Genomic DNA, 18,382 nt, shown 5'->3' with positions numbered 1-18,382 from the left:
GAACTGCAGAGGTGGGTCTGATTAGGGTGGGGGAGGTCATAAATGTAAGGTCTATATCCTGAGGGTTATAGACTTCTGCTTGGGAGGTCACATTCCAGGATTCAATCCAAGCTCAGCCAGAAAGTGTGATTTCCAGGACACTTGTATAAACACTAGTCATTTAGCAAACCATTATCTAACCGTGAAGTGGCAGATTGGAGCCCCACTCTACTAAGGTTTGTGCCAGACCCACTTTTCATCCTTGAAAAATCTCATGCTATCAAAGGCTTCAATTATCCCATATACACACAGCTCTCTTCAGTAAGGGTATGGGATCCACTGATGCCTTTGAGAAGGGCAAGGTCTTTGCTTTAGAAAGATTAATCCAGCAGTACCATGCAATAGGGTTTAAAGGAATGAAACTGGAGACAAGGAAGGGGCTTTCAGAATCATCTGGGCAAGTGAGGACCAGAACTTAGAAAGAAGCAACAGGAATGATAAAGGTTGGGTAGATTTAAGATACTTTCATGGTAGGATCCTAAGGCTTGAAGACTGAGTTGATAAGTGTGAGAAAACAAAAGACTGTAGATCAGTGAAAGAATAGGAGCGCCATTAATAAACATGGGTACGTCAGGAGAGGAATGTAGCTTGGAGTCAAGGTAAAATGCTGAGTCTAATCCTGGTATAAACAAGCAATGAAATGCTTGTGGCATCACAGCTGGAGAGGTAGGTAATGGCTGAAGACAGAGAAGCTGCTGGAGTGTGTGCACAGGTGGCATGTCAGAGGAGAAACCAGGGCCAAGGGCAGAGCACTGGAAAGGGATTCCATGGTGGTAAGGCTTGGGTTTGCAGGGTAGGGCATGCAAGAAAACAAGATATAAAAAGGAAAGCTGCAACTTACTTTGAAACGCATCAGAAATCAGATGGATTGATGGGTGACAGCTAGCAACATAGGAAGACAGGGCAAATAGAGGAGAATTATAATTGTAGAACCTAGGTGGTGAGTATACGAGTGTTCATGTGTAATTCTTTCAACTTTTTTGTAAGCTTGAATGTACTCAATAAAATGTTAGAAAACATGAAAAAGAAAGAAAAGCAGCAACTAGAGATGCAGAATGAGAATGACACGATGAAAGTGTTTAGAAGCTAACAGAAGAGGTCTAAAAAAAAAAGAAGAGGCAGCCAACAGATATCACAGGCTATAGACAGATTCAGAATACTGAAGAAGAAAATAGATTTAACAATTAAACCATTGGTGACCAAAAAAAAAAAAAAAAAAAGGGTGACCACTGTAAAAGAAATGTCTATCAAGTTGTCAAGCAGAGTTCAGATCTTGGAAGTGTAGTGTGGATGTTAATGCAGAAATACAGACAGTGTTTTCTAGAAGTTTGTGGGTGAAAGGAAAGTGAGAGAGAGGTAGGACATTATTAGATGAGTTGGAGGAGTCCGAGTTTATTTGCAGACAGAAGCGAAAGAACCAGTAGACAGAGAATAAAGACTGAGACAGAGGTTGATGGACAGAACAAGGGCACAAAGTTGGTAGGACGGGATGGGATCAGGAGCTCAGGGGAAAGATTAGCCATGGAGACAGTAGCTAAGGAAGAGAACCAAGGAGAACATAGGAAGACTTGGAGATGCGGAAGGGTGAAGTTGAGGATAACATGTTGGACCGTCCTTGTCTTCCCAATGAAGTAAGATGTGAGATCACTTGCTGAGGATGAGGTTGGGGGATTGGGAGTAAAAATTATTGAGTACAGGTTCCGACAATGATTCACTCTCTGGCTCTGTACCAAGGAAGATGATACCTTCTCTAAACTAGCATTTGGTAATCCTCAAATTAAGCTCTCGGTGGTTAAGGACAGAACTGCATTGTTAGTCCTAATAGCAATAAAACATTACTTACCAAATAGCACAACTTTTCACACCGTATGGGGCAGTAAGCCGTTTGTTCTGTAGCTTGAACTTTGATCCGTACATCTGAAACACCACCTGCAGGCGGCTGCTTGCCCGGGATTTCATTGTAATACTCATGATCTTCTCTCTCCTCAGCGTGGTCGTCAACGTGCACTTCCTCACTGTAAGGGAAAACAGAATCCCCAAGAGGCTGGGTGGGAATTCAAACGCTGTAGGGGATGTAGAGTGATCAGAACCATGCAAATCGTCCTGAAAACATCTGGATGGAAGCAACCAGATGGCTGAACTGTTAGGTTTCTGTAGACAATTAAAGTGCGGTAAGCCAACAAAAAGTGCCAAGGGTGACGCTTTTGTGTCTCCTCTCAGTGATAAAATATATACATACACATATATATATGAACTCCCTGAATGTTAGTTGTTTCTGTCAATCGGATAAAAACACAAAGTTTTCCTGGATTTCTCCAGCACTCTTGCATTGTACCATTTTGGAAATGTTTTTGCTCAAAGGAAATTTAAATATTGGGCAGAGGGTCTGGCCCAGTTTACTAAACCAAGATGAAAAAGAGACAAGGCTATGGCCAGCTATCTTGTCTGCACAAATCTGGAGTATATGAGATTCATAAAGAAATATTAGAAAGGAATATGAAAAATAATGTATATATATGTATAACTGAATCACTTTGCTGTACAGCAGAAATTAACAAAACATTGTAAATCAACTACACTTCAATAAAATCAATTTAAAAAAACAAAAAAAAAAAAGAAATATTAGAACCACATGTGGCAAGTGGGGAGATCTGTGTAAACATGCATTATTTTTAAAATTGAAACAGGGCAAAAAAAACAAACAAACATATTTTTCTTCCAAATTGGAATTAGTAAAAGTTTCTTATGAGAAAGAATAAATCAAGTCCCTTTGAATTGAGCTGATTCCACTGACAACCCACACAGTTTTGTTGGGTTCATTACATGTCAACAAAACAACAGCACTAAGAGGTAAGTGCTACCGTAGGAAAAATTCAACAACAAGGCCTGCTGGTAGCCCCTCTCCTTTGCTACCCTAGACCACCTCATAGAGGGAGATCTCCAAACCCGGTGTCTGTTGATACACAAAATGACAAATTAGGGGGGTTCCAGAAATGCATCTAAAAGTGTCCAAATATTTTATTTCTTGGGCGTGAATTCTGCAAGTCAGGGGCCTCACTGCGTTCCACACATGGTGGATTCTGACAGGCCTGAAAGGGTTCAGCTTTCATTGGGGACTAGAAAGAACAACCAGATCCCTGGGTCACGTCATGTTCTACCCCTGCCACAGCCGGGCTGGAGCTGATCTATTTGCACTGCAAATGAACAAACTAATGGGAATTCCTGCCACAGACATTTGATTCTTATTATTTTGCTCTTCTTTCTTAATTTTTTTAACTGATCTGCAAGGGATCTGGGGTTGAAACAAACCTAAGAAATTTGCTCAGGCTCATTTTATGACATTAGCTAATTAATTCATAGCTCTGTATACCATCAGAGAAACAGGGTCGACCCCTTCTCACTTTTAGTGTTTCCTCTAATTCTATTACAAAGCAAGAGGAAATATCTGAACAAATATGAATGGAAGAAAAATAGAAATGTCACTATTAGTTTGTACTGAAACTGTACCTATTTGTAAAAAAAATTACTGAGTTCATTAGTCAATCTAAAATGCCATATTAATTTAAAAACGAAACAAAATATGGTAAGTCAAATAATTATAGAACTCCTGGCTGACCTTTCAGAAGAAGTATTCAAAGAAGGATTTTTCAAATACTGTTTAAACCGGAGTTCAAAAGCCTGCCCTATGGTACTTATGACGTCTTGGGCCATTCCATTGCTGCATTCCAATATGTGACAGGCTGCAAGAGGACATACAAAAAAATTACAATAAATTTTCAGTAAGAGAAGATTAGATAAATTCAAATTACTTCCAGAACATGAACTGGTAATTGAGTAAAAGTAGGTTTACAAGCTCTCTTCAGCTCTGAAATGGCATACTTCATGTTTCATATGCATCAAAGAGAAGAAACATTCATATTTGACAACTAAGTATCTCAAAACACTTATAAATTTTGGCCTGGAGGCAGGTCTTTGGGGCCCACATTTTAATGAAGGCAGACTGATCCTGACTAATAATGTGACCCATGTTCAGTGTTAGCTCTAGAATTCAATACAGAAGATGCTTAGGGCAGCAACCTGATGGGAAGATGAGGTTACAGCCTTGTCTTTGCATGGTACACTACAGATGACTGAGAAAGGGTAACTTTCTAAACCTCCCCCCACAAAATGGGGGATGAGCTACTGGTGAAGAGAGGGGCTTTAGAATATCCCGTCCTCTAGCCATCCCTCTTCCCTGTCATTGCTACTAGAAAGTGGTGATGGTATGGTAATCCCTGTCTTTGAAATCCTATTAAATAACTATCTCCAATAAGCATCCAAACCAAGATTTCATGAAGCTGACATTACTAGAAGATATTAAAAATTTTATTAGACACTTTCTTTGAAAAACAGTTACTGGAAAGGGCTAGTTATCACTAGCAAATTAAAGAAATAAATTGTGGAGGGGGCAGCTGACGGAACATCACAAACGAACTGGCAAATCTGCTGCTGCTGCTTCTGTGTAAAAACCAGAGCTTGTGTTTAGGGACTATAAATTAATCTCCCCATCATATTGTAAGGGCCTTACAATACAAAAACTGAATTGAATTTGAAGTTTCCTCAGGATGGCTTAGAAAGAGTCATAAGGATGACTTAAAGATATAGGAAATAAAGTCTCATGAGAAATTTTTAAAACATATATTGGTTTGTATAGCCTGAAGAATTGAGGGATGAGGAAAAGCTTGATAATGGTTCAATATATACAAGAATGTTGTAAAAAACTGTCAGCTATTCTCTGAGAATAGGAAAGGCTTAAGTGAGTACATAGCAAAATAGCTTAGATACCAGGGAAGCTGTGAAACGGTGGAACTGTGGAACCAACCCTGGAACATTTTACTAAAAGGGATACCTGAGGAGAGGAGGACACCTATCGTGATGGAATGATTTAACTGTGTTGACTTGGAGGCGTGATTTTAGGCTTTGCATCGTCTTGAAAAGGATTTTGTATTTATTTAAAGTAAAAGAAAATTCATTCACATCTAACTGAATTTGCAGAGCCTATAACAGTAGGTTAAGGTAGAACTTACAATGGTGTTTCCTAGCTTTATGCTGATAATCATCTCAAGGAATCTCAGATAATTCTCATTTCAGAATTAGCTGAACATTTACTTAAAGAATTGATGTCTCTGAACTTTGGGAAGGGATGTTTGTTTGTGTGTGTGTGTGTGTGTGTGTGTGTGTGTGTGTGTGCAGGGGGTGGCATCAGTAAATCAAACCATGCTAAGGTGTCAAATCTCCATAAGGGTTAATTATCTTTTCTTATAAGGCTGTCCCTTTAAAGAAGCAATTTGGATCTTGAAATAGACTTAGGAGCCAATTACAGTTTTGAAAACCCAATTAAGAATATTTGTAAGTTAATATCCTTTTTACCAAAGGAAAATGTTTGGTCTGTCTTTGCCCCTTCTTTTTCTCTACACTAGCTTCACACAGTGACTAACACATAGAATGTGTTCTAAAAATATGTGATGAATGAATAAATTCTGATTTCTCTAATCACACCCATAATTCTACTGTGAGAAATTGTCTTCAATTTTACCATCGTGGGGCAGCATCTCACAACCACTGAGTGGTACAAATGATTGCTTGGGACATTTGTGAAAATGGTCTCCTCTTTCCTGGTCAGGCCTCATATCCTTAAACCTACAAAGCGCCCTTGGAGATGTGTCCTCTGGTGGAGCCAAAAAAGTTGTGTTACGTTCTGAGAAGAAAAGGTAATTCACTTGAATTCTTTTCTTTTCATCTCATAAATTCCTGGTCCAATTAAAAATGAAGTCAAGACCAGGAATCATATCAAAATGGAAACAATTTTTGTAATTTTATTTTCTCTTAGGATCAAGGAGATGTCTTTTTTTTTAACATCTTTATTGGAGTATAATTGCTTTACAATGGTGTGTTAGTTTCTGCTTTATAACAAAGTGAATCAGTTATACATATACATATGTTCCCATATCTCTTCCCTCTTGCATCTCCCTCCCTCCCACCCTCCCTCTCCCACCCCTCTAGGTGGTCACAAAGCACCGAGCTGATCTCCCTGCGCTATGCGGCTGCTTCCCACTACCTATCTATTTTACGTTTGGTAGCATATATATGTCCATGCCACTCTCTCACTTTGTCACAGCTTACCCTTCCCCCTCCCCATATCCTCAAGTCCATTCTCTAGTAGGTCTGTGTCTTTATTCCCATCTTGCCCCTAGGTTCTTCACGACCATTATTTTTAGATTCCATATATATGTGTTAGCATATGGTATTTGTTTTTCTCCACCTGACTTACTTCACTCTGTAGGACAGACTCTAGGTCCATCCACCTCACTACAAATAACTCGATTTCGTTTCTTTTTATGGTTGAGTAATATTCCATTGTATATATGTGCCACGTCTTCTTTATCCATTCATCTGTTGATGGACACTTAGGTTGCTTCCATGTCCTGGCTAGGGTGTGGAGAAAAGGGAACCCTCTTGCAAGGAGATGTCTTGAGATAAAGATGGAAAAGATAACGAGAGAGGCAGGAAAAGAAAAGAAGAGAGGGAGGGAGGGAGCGAGGGAGGAAGGGAGGGAGGGAGGGAGGGAGGAAGATCAAAGTGTACCTCCCACGAGAGGGATGTGAGAACAAAGATGGCTGAGGAAACTCTGCGAAAAGATTCAGATCCCAGTTCAAGTTCTAATTATGCCACAATCTGTGTGAATAAGGTACTCTATAGCAAGGTCCTCACCTGCCAAGACAGGGCCCTGCATGATCTCTGAATACCTTCTTGCTTTATAGAAATCCTATCCTCCCTCAGTCGCAGTAGCTTAAACCCTCTGAGGAACAGGGCAAGGCACATGGGCACAGGAATGAATGAATCAACCAACCCACTAACTGTCCTCTACCACTTCTCACGTACTTCTAAAATGTTTTATTTCCCTCAACTTTTCTGATTCTGATACTTGAGGTTTTTGTCCTGTCCCTGGGCTGATGCTACCAACACACTTTCTGCTTTGCTCTGGATAACCTTATTACTGTCATATTACTTTTTTTGGATTAAACAGAAAGAAAAAGAAGACACAGTGGCGCCTATCTCCATGAAAGAAACAACTGGACAGAAAGTCTGACCCTGTGCAGGTGTCCTGTGCAACCTCACCAACTTCAGGGAACACACACATTTTGATGGCGCTCTCGTTGCCACTCACATGCTGCTCTGGGAAAATGCTTTTTGTTCTTTTCTAGGTTGGTCATGAGCCAGAATAGGAACGGGTTTGAATCACATAAAAATATGCCCCTTTCCCAGTGCTAGACCCAACTCCAAAAATTCAGACAAGCACCAGCTTAGCCAGGAATTTCCCAATCTTTAGCTAATGGGAAGGAAGAAAGACAAGCATATGAAAAGTCCAAATTCCCCAAAAAAGGATTTGACTTTCCAGTGATGTGATAATTTTGCATGGAGGCCTGAGCCTTGATCTCCATGTTTGGAATCAGAAACACACCTGGGTTCTTTTCATCCCACCTGGTAGCCAGATAGACCTACAATTCTATTCTTGAGTATCAGGTACTGTACTATATTAAGATTTAAAAGAATCTTGGATTCTTATTCTTCTGTTGTTTTCATTTGGTTTCCTAATTGGATGGTCATGAACAAGAGGCTGAGAACCATTCTTCGAGAATAACAGGCCCGTCTTTATTGTTTTATATTTAAATGGACCAGTTTTATTGTTTTTCTTGCTCGTCTGCTTGTTTTTGCTTTTGGTTTTCATTAGAAAACTAGAAATTCAAGAGTGCAGCTTCTCAGATCAACCACCAGATGGTGCTGTGGGACTGAAGCACGGAGCCTACCACCCCTTAGGAAGAAACCAGCCTGAAGAAGCTAGCCTGCAGTCCAGTCCATAGTTTCGGAATGTCACCAGGACGGTAACGCATGTATTCCGTAACCATAAACATAAATATACATAATTGGGTTAATTTAAATTGGTTTTACAGTGTTCTTTTGTTTTCTTTTGGTTTTGTTTTGTTTTGTTTTTTTCTTTCTTTTGGTTTTGGTTTTTTTTTGCTTTCTTCAGAGACTCAGGACCACGGCCTTCCTATATCCAGGTAGTTCAGGTAAACTGAGACCTCTTCACAGACTAGATTCAGAGAAAATATTTAAGCCTTTCTGGACTGCACACATTTGGAGTAAGAAGTGAAGAGATTTCCTCATTTACAGCAACTACAGGGGCAGGCTGTATTAGTCACTAGGTAAACTCAAAACACTCTTACCGGAACTTACCTCTTCTACAGAAAAGGCCTTTTATAGAATAAGGAGTTCCCTAAAGAGTCCTAGCCAAGATGGAAAGAGTGGCAGCTTCCCTGACTTGAATGCACTAATGCTGAAAGTGAATCAAGCAGATGGGAGACAGTGGGAGCATTCAGGATTATTAGCGTGAGGCCTGGCTCCTCTGCCTGTCAGCCAGGCTCTCCTCATCCCTGAGGTCTGGCTCCTGCCTTGACCCATGCACTGGCACTGTGCTTCCCATGGTGACCAGTGGCCTGTCCACTGCTGGACTGAAGGGCATTTTCTACCTCCATTGCCCTTAACTCTTCTTCAGTCTGAGACATTCCCAGGTTCTTCTCCCAGAGAAACTGCTCTTCTTCCATCTTAGCGGATACTCATCTCTTGGTCTCCGCCCACTCCCTGAGACCCTCAGCCTTCTTCTTTCTGGGTTCTTCCTTCAGTCATCTAGCTCACCCTTGGGGCTAAGAAGCTGCAGCTTTTCCAAACCTGCACCTGAAGGCCTGTCTCTCCTCAGGCCCCACAAACCTCTGGGTTCCTCCTTTCTACTGAACATTTTCCCCTGGACAAACCAAACTCACCAGGTAAGTTTGTAACATTGTCTTTCTGATTTCACTGTTTTTTGTATTTATTCAAGGATTTAGAACATTCTTTTCTTTTTACAAATGTAATAAATATTCATTATAGGAGTTTTAGAAAATAGAAAGACTCTAAGAAATAAAAATTACATAAGTCTCACTATCCAGGAATAACTACATACTATGAACATTTTGGCATGTGTCTTTCCAATCTTTTTTTTTTTTTACATCTTTATTGGAGTATAATTGCTTTACAATGGTGTGTTAGTTTCTGCTGTATAATAAAGTGAATCAGCTATATGTATACATATATCCCCATATCCCCTCCCTCTTAAGCCTCCTTCCCACCCTCCCTATCCCACCCCCCTAGCTGGTCACAAAGCACCGAGCTGATCTCCCTGTGCTATTCGGCTGCTTCCCACTAGCTATCTATTTTACATTTGGTAGTGTACATATGTCCATGCCACTCTCACTTCGTCCCAGCTTACCCTTCCCCTTCCCCCACCTCTGTCCTCAAGTCCGTTTCTCTATGTCTGTGTCTTTATTCCTGTCTTGCCCGTAGGTTCATCAGAACCATTTTTTTTTAGATTCCATACATATGTATTAGCATATGGTATTTGTTTTTCTCTTTCTGACTTACTTCACTCTGTATGACAGACTCTAGGTCCGCCCACCTCACTACAAATAACTCAATTTTGTTTCTTTTTATGGCTGAGTAATATTCCATTGTATATATGTGCCATATCTTGTCTTTTCTATCTTTTTTCCAAAAAATTACCTGGAATCATACCATACACATTGTTTCATAATCTGCTTTTTGTACTCAATAACATTAATTGCTGCATGGTAGTACAGTCTATGGATTCATTTAAATAATTTGCTATTTATGAATATTGAATTAATTTTCTTTTTCCTATTATATCAATAACATATGATAGTGATCTTTATTGCTTAATCTTTATGCATGGCTTATTTCCTTAGAAGTGAAGTTGCTGGTTCAAAAGTGTTTACACTTTTTAAAGTTTGATGCAAATTGTCAGTTTGCTCTCTGAAACATTTGGATCTGCAGTGTTTAAGAGTTACTACTACTCTAAATCACATTTTACCTTTTATCAAAGACAAAATATGATATCTAATTATAATTTGTGTTTCTTTGATTACTAGTAAGGTTAAAGTTTTTGTTTTTTTTTTAATGTTTCTTGGTGCCTTGTAATCTTCTTTTGTAAATGTGTACTCCAGACCTGGAGTCGGTCCAGGTACTTACTGGCTGGGTGAGCTTAGTAAAACCATCTTTTCTCAATTCCAGAGTTTGCTTCTACAAAAAATGAGTAACATTAATACCTACCTCATAGGATTGTTGTGAGGTTGAAATGAGACCATGCAGACTAAATACTCTTGATAATGCCTGGCATGTGGTGAGCACGCAGTAAATAACTTTTTTGTTCTTATTTCTCTATTGGATTGCTTTTCCTATTTGTAAAAATCCCTGTTTCTTTAGTGCACACCACTTCAAATCGCTCAGGACAATAATAATAATGGCTATCATTTATTGCATACTTACAATGAGCCAGGCATTGAGATATCTGCATTGCATACAATATCTCATTAAATCCTCAGGATCACCTGATTTCTATTTCTTTATCAATGCTCGTATCTAAATAGCTCCCAAGTACTATTAGTTCACAATTTTGTCCAGACCGTCCCTTCTTCCCCCAGTGCAGTTTAAAGCATCACCACCCCTGCCCAGGACCAATGAGATGTCCTCCAAATTGGACTCTACGATTCCAGACTGCTTTCCTGCCCTCCAATATCACCTCTACAGATACAAAGGCCAGAAAAATTATGATTTTATAATTTCAGTAGAATGGCAGAAGCCAGAATAATTTTTTATAAAGCTCAAAATCTCCAACAGCTCCCAGTGACCTCTTGGCTGGCATTCAAAGCCTCCACAATCTCCCTACCTTTTCAGCCATGGCTCCCCTACTTCTACTCTTTGCTTTCTCTGCAATCCCACCTTTACCCACCATCCAAACCCACAGCCCCAAGCTCTCACTGCACAGCTCTTCCACCTGTGCCTTTACTCACTTATTGCATAAAGCCTACGTGGGCACCTGCCAAGCTCCAGGCACTATTCGCTATGCTCCCCTCCTTCTCCTGCACACCCTACAGGTTCTGTTTCTCTCCCCCGTGATGATGAGCCCATGGTGGCCAGGAATTATTTTTCTTCCACAACAATTACCTCAGCCCGTTGTATATTAGTATGTAATTGATAATTATCTGTGGACTCAAGAGCTGTGTTGGTACCTTTGTACAGGAATTAAAGTCCAGAGGCTCAGGTGAGGGGAAAGGATTTAACGCTAGAGGGATGTACAAGCAGTGGGTATGTTGTGAACAGAGTGGCTTCTCGCAGAGGGCTTCCCAACCAAGATAAACAAGGGAAGGGGTGAGGGGACAGGAAAAGGAGCAGTAAGTGATGAGGAGATACTAACTTTTTTGCCCAAGAAAATCACCGTATATTTCTAAGTCATCTAGCTATTTAACAGACCTGTTTCCCTAAAGAAGAAAGATGAGAAGAGACTGTAAAGGAAATGATGCTTTCCCTGTATTACCTCAGTTACTCCTCCCAATAACACCAGCAAGTAGATGTTATTTCTCCCACTTAAAGAAACTGAGGTTCAGGATGTGAAACAGCTTGGCAGAGGCCTATGGTGAGATGGGGGGAGAATTATGATTCCCACCCAGACTGTCTGACTCCAGCACCTTTCTTACTTCCTATACACGGGGCTGGGGACTAAAGAAAGAAAACCCTGAAACCTCTATTTGAACCATTTCTGAATCTATTCTCAACTCTCAAATCCCATCCATGAGCTCAGTCAAGAGTTCTCATAAATGCCTTTGCAGAATCCCCAGGCTGGGATCCCCGTGGATCCCCTTCTAGCAACTTAGCTCTGATGAACTACCTGGACACCAGAACAGGAGATTTCAAAGTGAACGAGTTGCATCGTATTTTCTCTGCCTCTCTTATTTCGCTTAAGCAAGCAGGGAGATTTGCCAGCATGTGGATCCTGTTCACCATGAGCCTCAGCAACGAGCATGATCTTTGAACGCCTCCTGCTGTTTACTGAAGGGCAATGACATGCCTGAGATATTCAGTGACTGATGGAAAAGTTACTGAACATCTGGATTTCCTGATCTATTTGTTCTTCCTTTCACCCTGCCCTTTTCAGGTTGAGAGAAAGGGCTTTGTTGTTCAGAGACCTTCCCAAAAATAGCGTACTTGTACTTTTATTCTTTAGGGAAGCTCAGGCTTGATTAAAAGCGGTTGCTCTTCTGGTATCCTTTGTTGTGTTCTGTTCCCACTCCCCCGTTTCCCTTTCACTACTTCCTGTCTCTCCTATCTACTCGTTGAGCAATATCCATTCTTTATTATGTAGTTTAGAGTCTATTTTAATGGAGTATTGCACAGTATTTGTCACCTGCTCCTTCTTTCCATCCCATCGAGCCATGTTCTCTTGGCCTGCATTTACTGAGCATCTACTCTGTGCCAGGTCCTGTGCCAGCAGCTGGTCCTCGTAATTTCATTTCTGACAATCACGATAGCTTCCAAATGGACCTCCCTCCCTCCCTGAATCCATCTACTGCATCCTGCTGCCAAATCAACCTTCCTAAATCTCTGTTTTATGAACAGCCTTCTCCACCCTTTTGCCCATAGGAATAAGTTCCTACTTATTCGCTCTCTCCTATCTGCCCTCTAGATGCCCTTTTGACTTTTTTCTCCTCCAAACACAATCTGCATTCTAGTGTTTTATTCATCTGTCCCCAGTCTGCCATGCACATTTCCGCCTCTGTGTCTTTGTAGCTCTTTGAATTTCCAAATTCCACTCCATGTGTACTTAATAAATGTTTGGGGGCAAACTCCACCCCTGGGGTGACAGGGGATGCTGCTCAATTCATAGGCTCTAATTAAGAAGGAGAAGCAACCTAACTCTCGTCCCTAAGAGGAGTCTGAATGTCCCAGAGTTAGGAATGAGAAGCAACACTCAGCATGTCTGTCTATAGAGGCTCAATGGCCTAACTTCAGGCCCCTGATCCAAAGTGTGGCTGGAAGGTGAGTTTCTTAGGTAACCTTGCTAAATCCTGGGATAAGACAACTAATCGACTCACTCTTCCATTCACTCAGTCATTCAACAAAAATAGTTATGGAACATCACCTATGTGCAAGGCATTGTGATGAGCGCTTGGGAAACAACGGTGAATGAGATAAACAGGTTCCTGCCCTTCAGGAGCTTTCAGTAGAAAGGAAAGACACTAAACACATAAACAAGTGAGTAAATAAAATAACAAAAATGTGGGATAACTGTCAACAGAAGAGAAATAAAGTATTATGACACAGCAGGGTGGCATATACTACTGGAGATGGTAGTATATCAGTCAAAGAAGGTCTCTCTGAAGAAGAGACATTTAAACTGAGATCCAAAAGATGAGAAAAAGCCAGACAGAGTGACATGCCAGGCTCCTGAACAGCAAGTGCACAGGCTCAATGCATATAAACACACACACACACACACACACACACACACACACACACACACACACTTGCCAAGGCCACTGCAGGCCAATGATGTCACTGGTTTCAGTCTTAGGGGTAACTAATTTGTCCACTGGGGATGTGGCAGCAAGCCCCATTTACTATAACCAAAACAGCTTCTCTTTCGCTTATACAAATAGATGATAAGCCTTTTGGTTTATGGGATGTAAATGACTCAAATGACTTGTGGGATTTAAATCCCACCTATATATTTTTTCTACTTTGCTCTGCTAGCAGGGCTGTTTATTTCACACTCAGAGTTACTTAATATTTCTAGACCCCAGTATAGCATTCTAGTGATTCTCATCACTTTGCATATTGAAAATAAGTGCTTGTTACTTTTTAAAGTTGGTATATACCAGCTCTTAAGAAAATCTAGAAGTTGCTTTCCATACCTCGTTGATTAACTGGATCTTTAGCTACGTAGGCAACATAGTCTGTAGTATCCTATAAAAAAGGGAAAATGATTGCATTTAAAATGAATGGCTTGTTACTGGTGAATGAAAAGAGTACGTTTAGGATATGATACTCAGGCAAGGACCGATACTAAGGTTTCTGTTTAAAGAGCAAAGGAAAGCCATCCTAGGAGGGAACATAAACAAATATACACTATATATTTAGCAATTGTGGATTCCACATTCTCTGCCCCTTGGGGAGAGAATTTGAAGATTAAAAATTTAGAGGCAGACCATGTCACTAAGAACAAAAGAGAATGCAGGTAGGGAATATGTTAGGACAAACATTCATAAAAAATGGTTAGGGACCGCAACTCTCCTGTGTTGAAAGCTGAAACACCAGGGGTTACGCAGTCACAAAGGTGTCACAGACTAGGAGGTGGCACCATGATTTCCCTGTTGCCCAAACAGATACCACATACATCAGAAAATAAGTTGATTAAAGAGACATGGGTTTTATGGTTGTTAGCTTGCTTGTGTGCAGTGCAACGTACGGAATAAGAGAGCAAAAATACAAGGCACTTATTTGATCAACATATAGAAAGGAGAGATCGTTTTTGAAAAAGAGAACCCATGAAAAACCTAAGGAGTTCAGAAACAGATGTGTTGCAAACTAGTGGTTACCAGTGGAGGGGGGGGGCAGGTGGGCAATACAGGGGTCGGGGAATGGGAGGTACAAACTACTGGGTAGGCTCAAGGATGTATGGTAAAACATGGGGAATAGAGCCAATATTTTGTAGTAACTGTAAATGGACTTTACCTTTAAAAATTGTATAAAAATAAAAAACTTTAAAAGAAAGATATAATAGCACCATTTAAACTTACGTTAAACAAAAAAGAGATATGCTGCTGGCTTTGCAAAAACAAATAAACAAAAAGCTACTTGGTAATTCTGACTCTTATTGAAAACAGTATGCTGATGAATGATAAGATTTTAATAATTAAAGATGCTTTTTGTTATCTCAGTTCTCAGGAAAAAAAATACACACAATGCCATTTGCAGATTAGAAGTATGACTCTCTAGAGGAAAGATGCAGTCAACTGGCAGGAAATAAAAGCCCATGTTTGTAATACCCTCAAGGACAATCACTTAATAACCCACAATGAATCATCCAGGAAACGGATCTCAGGGCCAGCATAACTTGTCTTCAGTTATTTTAAAAAATAACACACACCTAAGTAAATCTCTCTTATGCAAAAAGACAAAAGATTTGAAATATCTTATAAATAAATAAGGTCATATCTATGAGCTTTACATTATATAATTTAGAAGCAAAGCCACAATTGCCAGGGGCTCGGCTGCTCATTTTAAAGTTGAAGAGGTGGTATGATGCTAGCAATGTTGTCTGCTATATTAGTTGATGGGAAAGAGGTCGTGGGCCCTCTCCAGACCTCAGTTTCCTCATCTTCAAAAGAGTCTCCAACATTCTCACAGTCCTAAAATTCTATAACTGTAAATATCTGGGAGAATTTAAAGGATGTTAAAAGTAAAGCACAAATAGTGGGGGGAAATATATTTAATTTTGACATACTCATAATGCATTCTTGAGATGAAGAAAGCATATACAGACACAGAAGCATTACCAAGAACTGCCTTCAGGGCTGAAAGAAGAAAGACAAGTAAACTGTTTATGAGACGAGAGTAAAAGTGAGGGTGAGCAAGGTGGAGACATGAGAGGAACACCCAGTATTTTTGAAACTTTGGAGGGACAATGGTAGAAAGAATGGGTACTACACTGGGCCATGGAGACTTCTGGCTGCCTTCCCCTTGGACCGTTATCTGTGAAGCTGTAAATTATCTCAGTGAGTGTCCTAAGGAAATACAGACATGTGTTAGCAACAGTGGTGACAGTTATCACTCTGTGCCAGGCACTGTGCTAGCAGTTTAGCAACAGTGGTGACAGTTATCACCCTGTGCCAGGCACTGTGCTAGCAGTTTACATGCACCATTCCACTTAATTCTCACAGCACTTGAGGCAAGGGTGATCATTCCCCATTTTACAGATGAGGACCCTGAAGCTTAGAGTCTAAATAAGTCAAGTCTTCTTGACTCCAGAGCCTGGCACTCCACCATTCTGCCTCCCTGACCTGAGGGTAGAACTTCACTCGGGGGACCTCTAATGCCAAGGCTTCTGGTCGCTCCAGTTTTCTATTTAAAACCAGCAGGCTTTCTCTCCAGCTGCAGAGAGCACAAGGGTGCCACTCAATTCAGTAGGTACAAACTTTCCCACAGTGGCTACAATTCTTTACTGTTTGTCTTTGTAGGGGCAGTGCTTTGGTTGGTTGAAAGAAATAAAGAACTGAAGGCACATAAAGACAGTCTAAAAAGAATTAGGATTCTGGAGAACTATGGTAGACACCATGCAGGGCATGCCTAGGGTAAAATAAAGATTTTCATACCAATTCTAAAATGACAGCAACCATTGAAACTTGAAAAGGAAAATTTAGAGCAAACAGCAACAATTATTTTTCACGCTACTCTTATAGAACTCATTACTTTAAATTGCTTAAGGAAAGTATTCGAGTTCCTTCATGGATGGTTGAGTTATAATGGGTTAGGAAGAGAAGTAACAGACAATGTGGGCCTTTTCAGACTGGTAGTCAACCCTCTCTGCTACCAAACACATCCTTGGAGTCACTGTTGAAGCCAGATTACAAGGCCGGATGGAGGGCGGATATAGAGGACCTGGGGATATGGAGGGCCCACAGTAAGTCATACGAAGATTTCTGACTTGGTGGAAGATTGGGGCCCCTAATCCCTGCATCGTTCAAGGGTCAACTCTATATTTCAAGGTACAAGAAAAATGTCACAACGTCACAGAGGAGCAAAATCCTCCTCCTGCTCCCTCAGTTTAAACAGATTTGTTTCTTGGTCAGTCACAGGCTTCCTAGCTTCAATGACCCTCTCCTTTTGCCCTGGTCCACAGCTGATGCAGTTGGAGGTCAGGGCTTGGAGGGAGAGCACTGACTCAGTCCCGCACAATTCATGGGAAATGAGCATCACAGGGCCTCTTGGTAGGGAGGAACTGCAAGTTTTCTCTCCCCAGCTCAGCGTTCCCTCCATGAGTTTCTGCAAACCTAGTTGCTCGTTTCGGATTAGATTTAGTTGCCTTGGTTGACGGCCAGAATGGCAAATAGGCTTCCCCTCGTATACCAAATCCAGTTGATTAGTGGGATCTGCCTGGAACTCTGCATTGAAAAGAATTCTGAGGGAGGACCGGCAAAACACGTACGACATGCTTGTTTTTTATGAACTGGATATTATCTACAAGAAGCTTCTCATAATAACACAATGGAGTATTATAAATTCATCTACTAACCCAAATACTTAAAAAAAATTCAGTGACAGGAAATATTCTGTCAAAACCAAATTTTTGATTACCTGCTACATTCACAAACTGTAATAAGATATTTGGAAATGACAGGTAGTGGCTAATATGCTTTACATGGAAGTTATTTTAACTCTTATAAAAAGAACTTTTATGAATTCATACTTACCGGATCCCCTCCAGAAGCAAATGAAATAGACTGCATATGATGATTTGCAATAATCTGGAAAACATAAACAAATTAAACATGTATGATGCTATAAGCTAATTACACCTAATTACATACCATCTAACAGTAACGCACATACATTTGCTTGTTTTGGTTTTGCCTGCTCGGCATGCCTTGGGAAACCACTCCACCCACGTTCTATAATAATCCCACTTAGACCATGAGGTTCAGGTGGGTTTGATATGCCCATCTCACTACCCCTCTCCTTGCATCTGGATACATGATCCAGGCCTAGCCAATCAGAAAACACCATCCCACTGGATACAGCAAAGTCAATCAACATCTTTGGGGAGGAACTGAGATGAATAATAGAATGCATCTTTCCCTGCCATTTAAGACCTTACTATAAGCCCAAGGCTTCTAGGAGCCATCTTTTGCTGCCATGTGGGAAAAGCCTGCTGGAAAATGAAGCTTTCCCTCTGGAGAAAAGTCAGAGCTGAGAGTTAAAAACAGTGAAAAGTCAGGGGGTAATGTGTATTTCATCAGTTCAACCAATACATTCCCCCCCCCTTTATGTTTTTATGTATTTTTTCTATTTTATTTATTTAATTTTATATAAGTTAGTTTGAATTGAGTTTCAGTCATCTGCCACCAAAAGTATTCTTACTAAGGCACTAACATTAAGACTTTCAATATGAAGTAAGACTATCCAAGTGAGCTGCGTTAATTAAGCCAAGAAGATTGTCTCTTTTACTTGAGAGTCTAGGCTTGCTTATTTAGAAACCACAGTGTAATGACCAACTTGCAGAGATGTATTTGTCATACTGTTTCGAGGGTTCATTAAAACAACGATGCACCAACTGGCTAATCCTGTCTTCAGATTTGCTTAACAGAATCTACTGAAGCTGCTTATATATGATGACCAAGAAATCCTACTCTTAGAT

General features: G+C 40.4%; 1 protein-coding gene across 3 annotated transcripts in view; it reads right to left on the bottom strand.

The window, feature by feature from the left end:
• SHC4 (SHC adaptor protein 4) overlaps positions 1-18,382 on the bottom strand; it is a 132,629-nt gene that overhangs the window by 33,463 nt on the left and 80,784 nt on the right. For 2 of the 3 annotated variants that reach the window (XM_057543942.1, XM_007170441.2), the window contains 4 exons: positions 17,439-17,492; positions 13,881-13,932; positions 3,656-3,779; positions 1,883-2,054 (listed from right to left, as the gene is read on the bottom strand). In XM_057543942.1, the coding sequence (XP_057399925.1) occupies positions 1,883-2,054; positions 3,656-3,779; positions 13,881-13,932; positions 17,439-17,492 (402 nt within the window). The remainder of the gene's footprint in view (positions 1-1,882; positions 2,055-3,655; positions 3,780-13,880; positions 13,933-17,438; positions 17,493-18,382) is intronic. The other variant, XM_007170443.3, reaches the window with a different exon arrangement.

The sequence above is a fragment of the Balaenoptera acutorostrata genome, chromosome 3 (assembly GCF_949987535.1).
Source record: "Balaenoptera acutorostrata chromosome 3, mBalAcu1.1, whole genome shotgun sequence".
NCBI classification, from domain to species: domain Eukaryota; kingdom Metazoa; phylum Chordata; class Mammalia; order Artiodactyla; family Balaenopteridae; genus Balaenoptera; species Balaenoptera acutorostrata.
The sequence above is the reverse complement of the archived record's forward strand: the minus strand, read 5'-3'. Positions and strand labels throughout refer to the sequence as shown.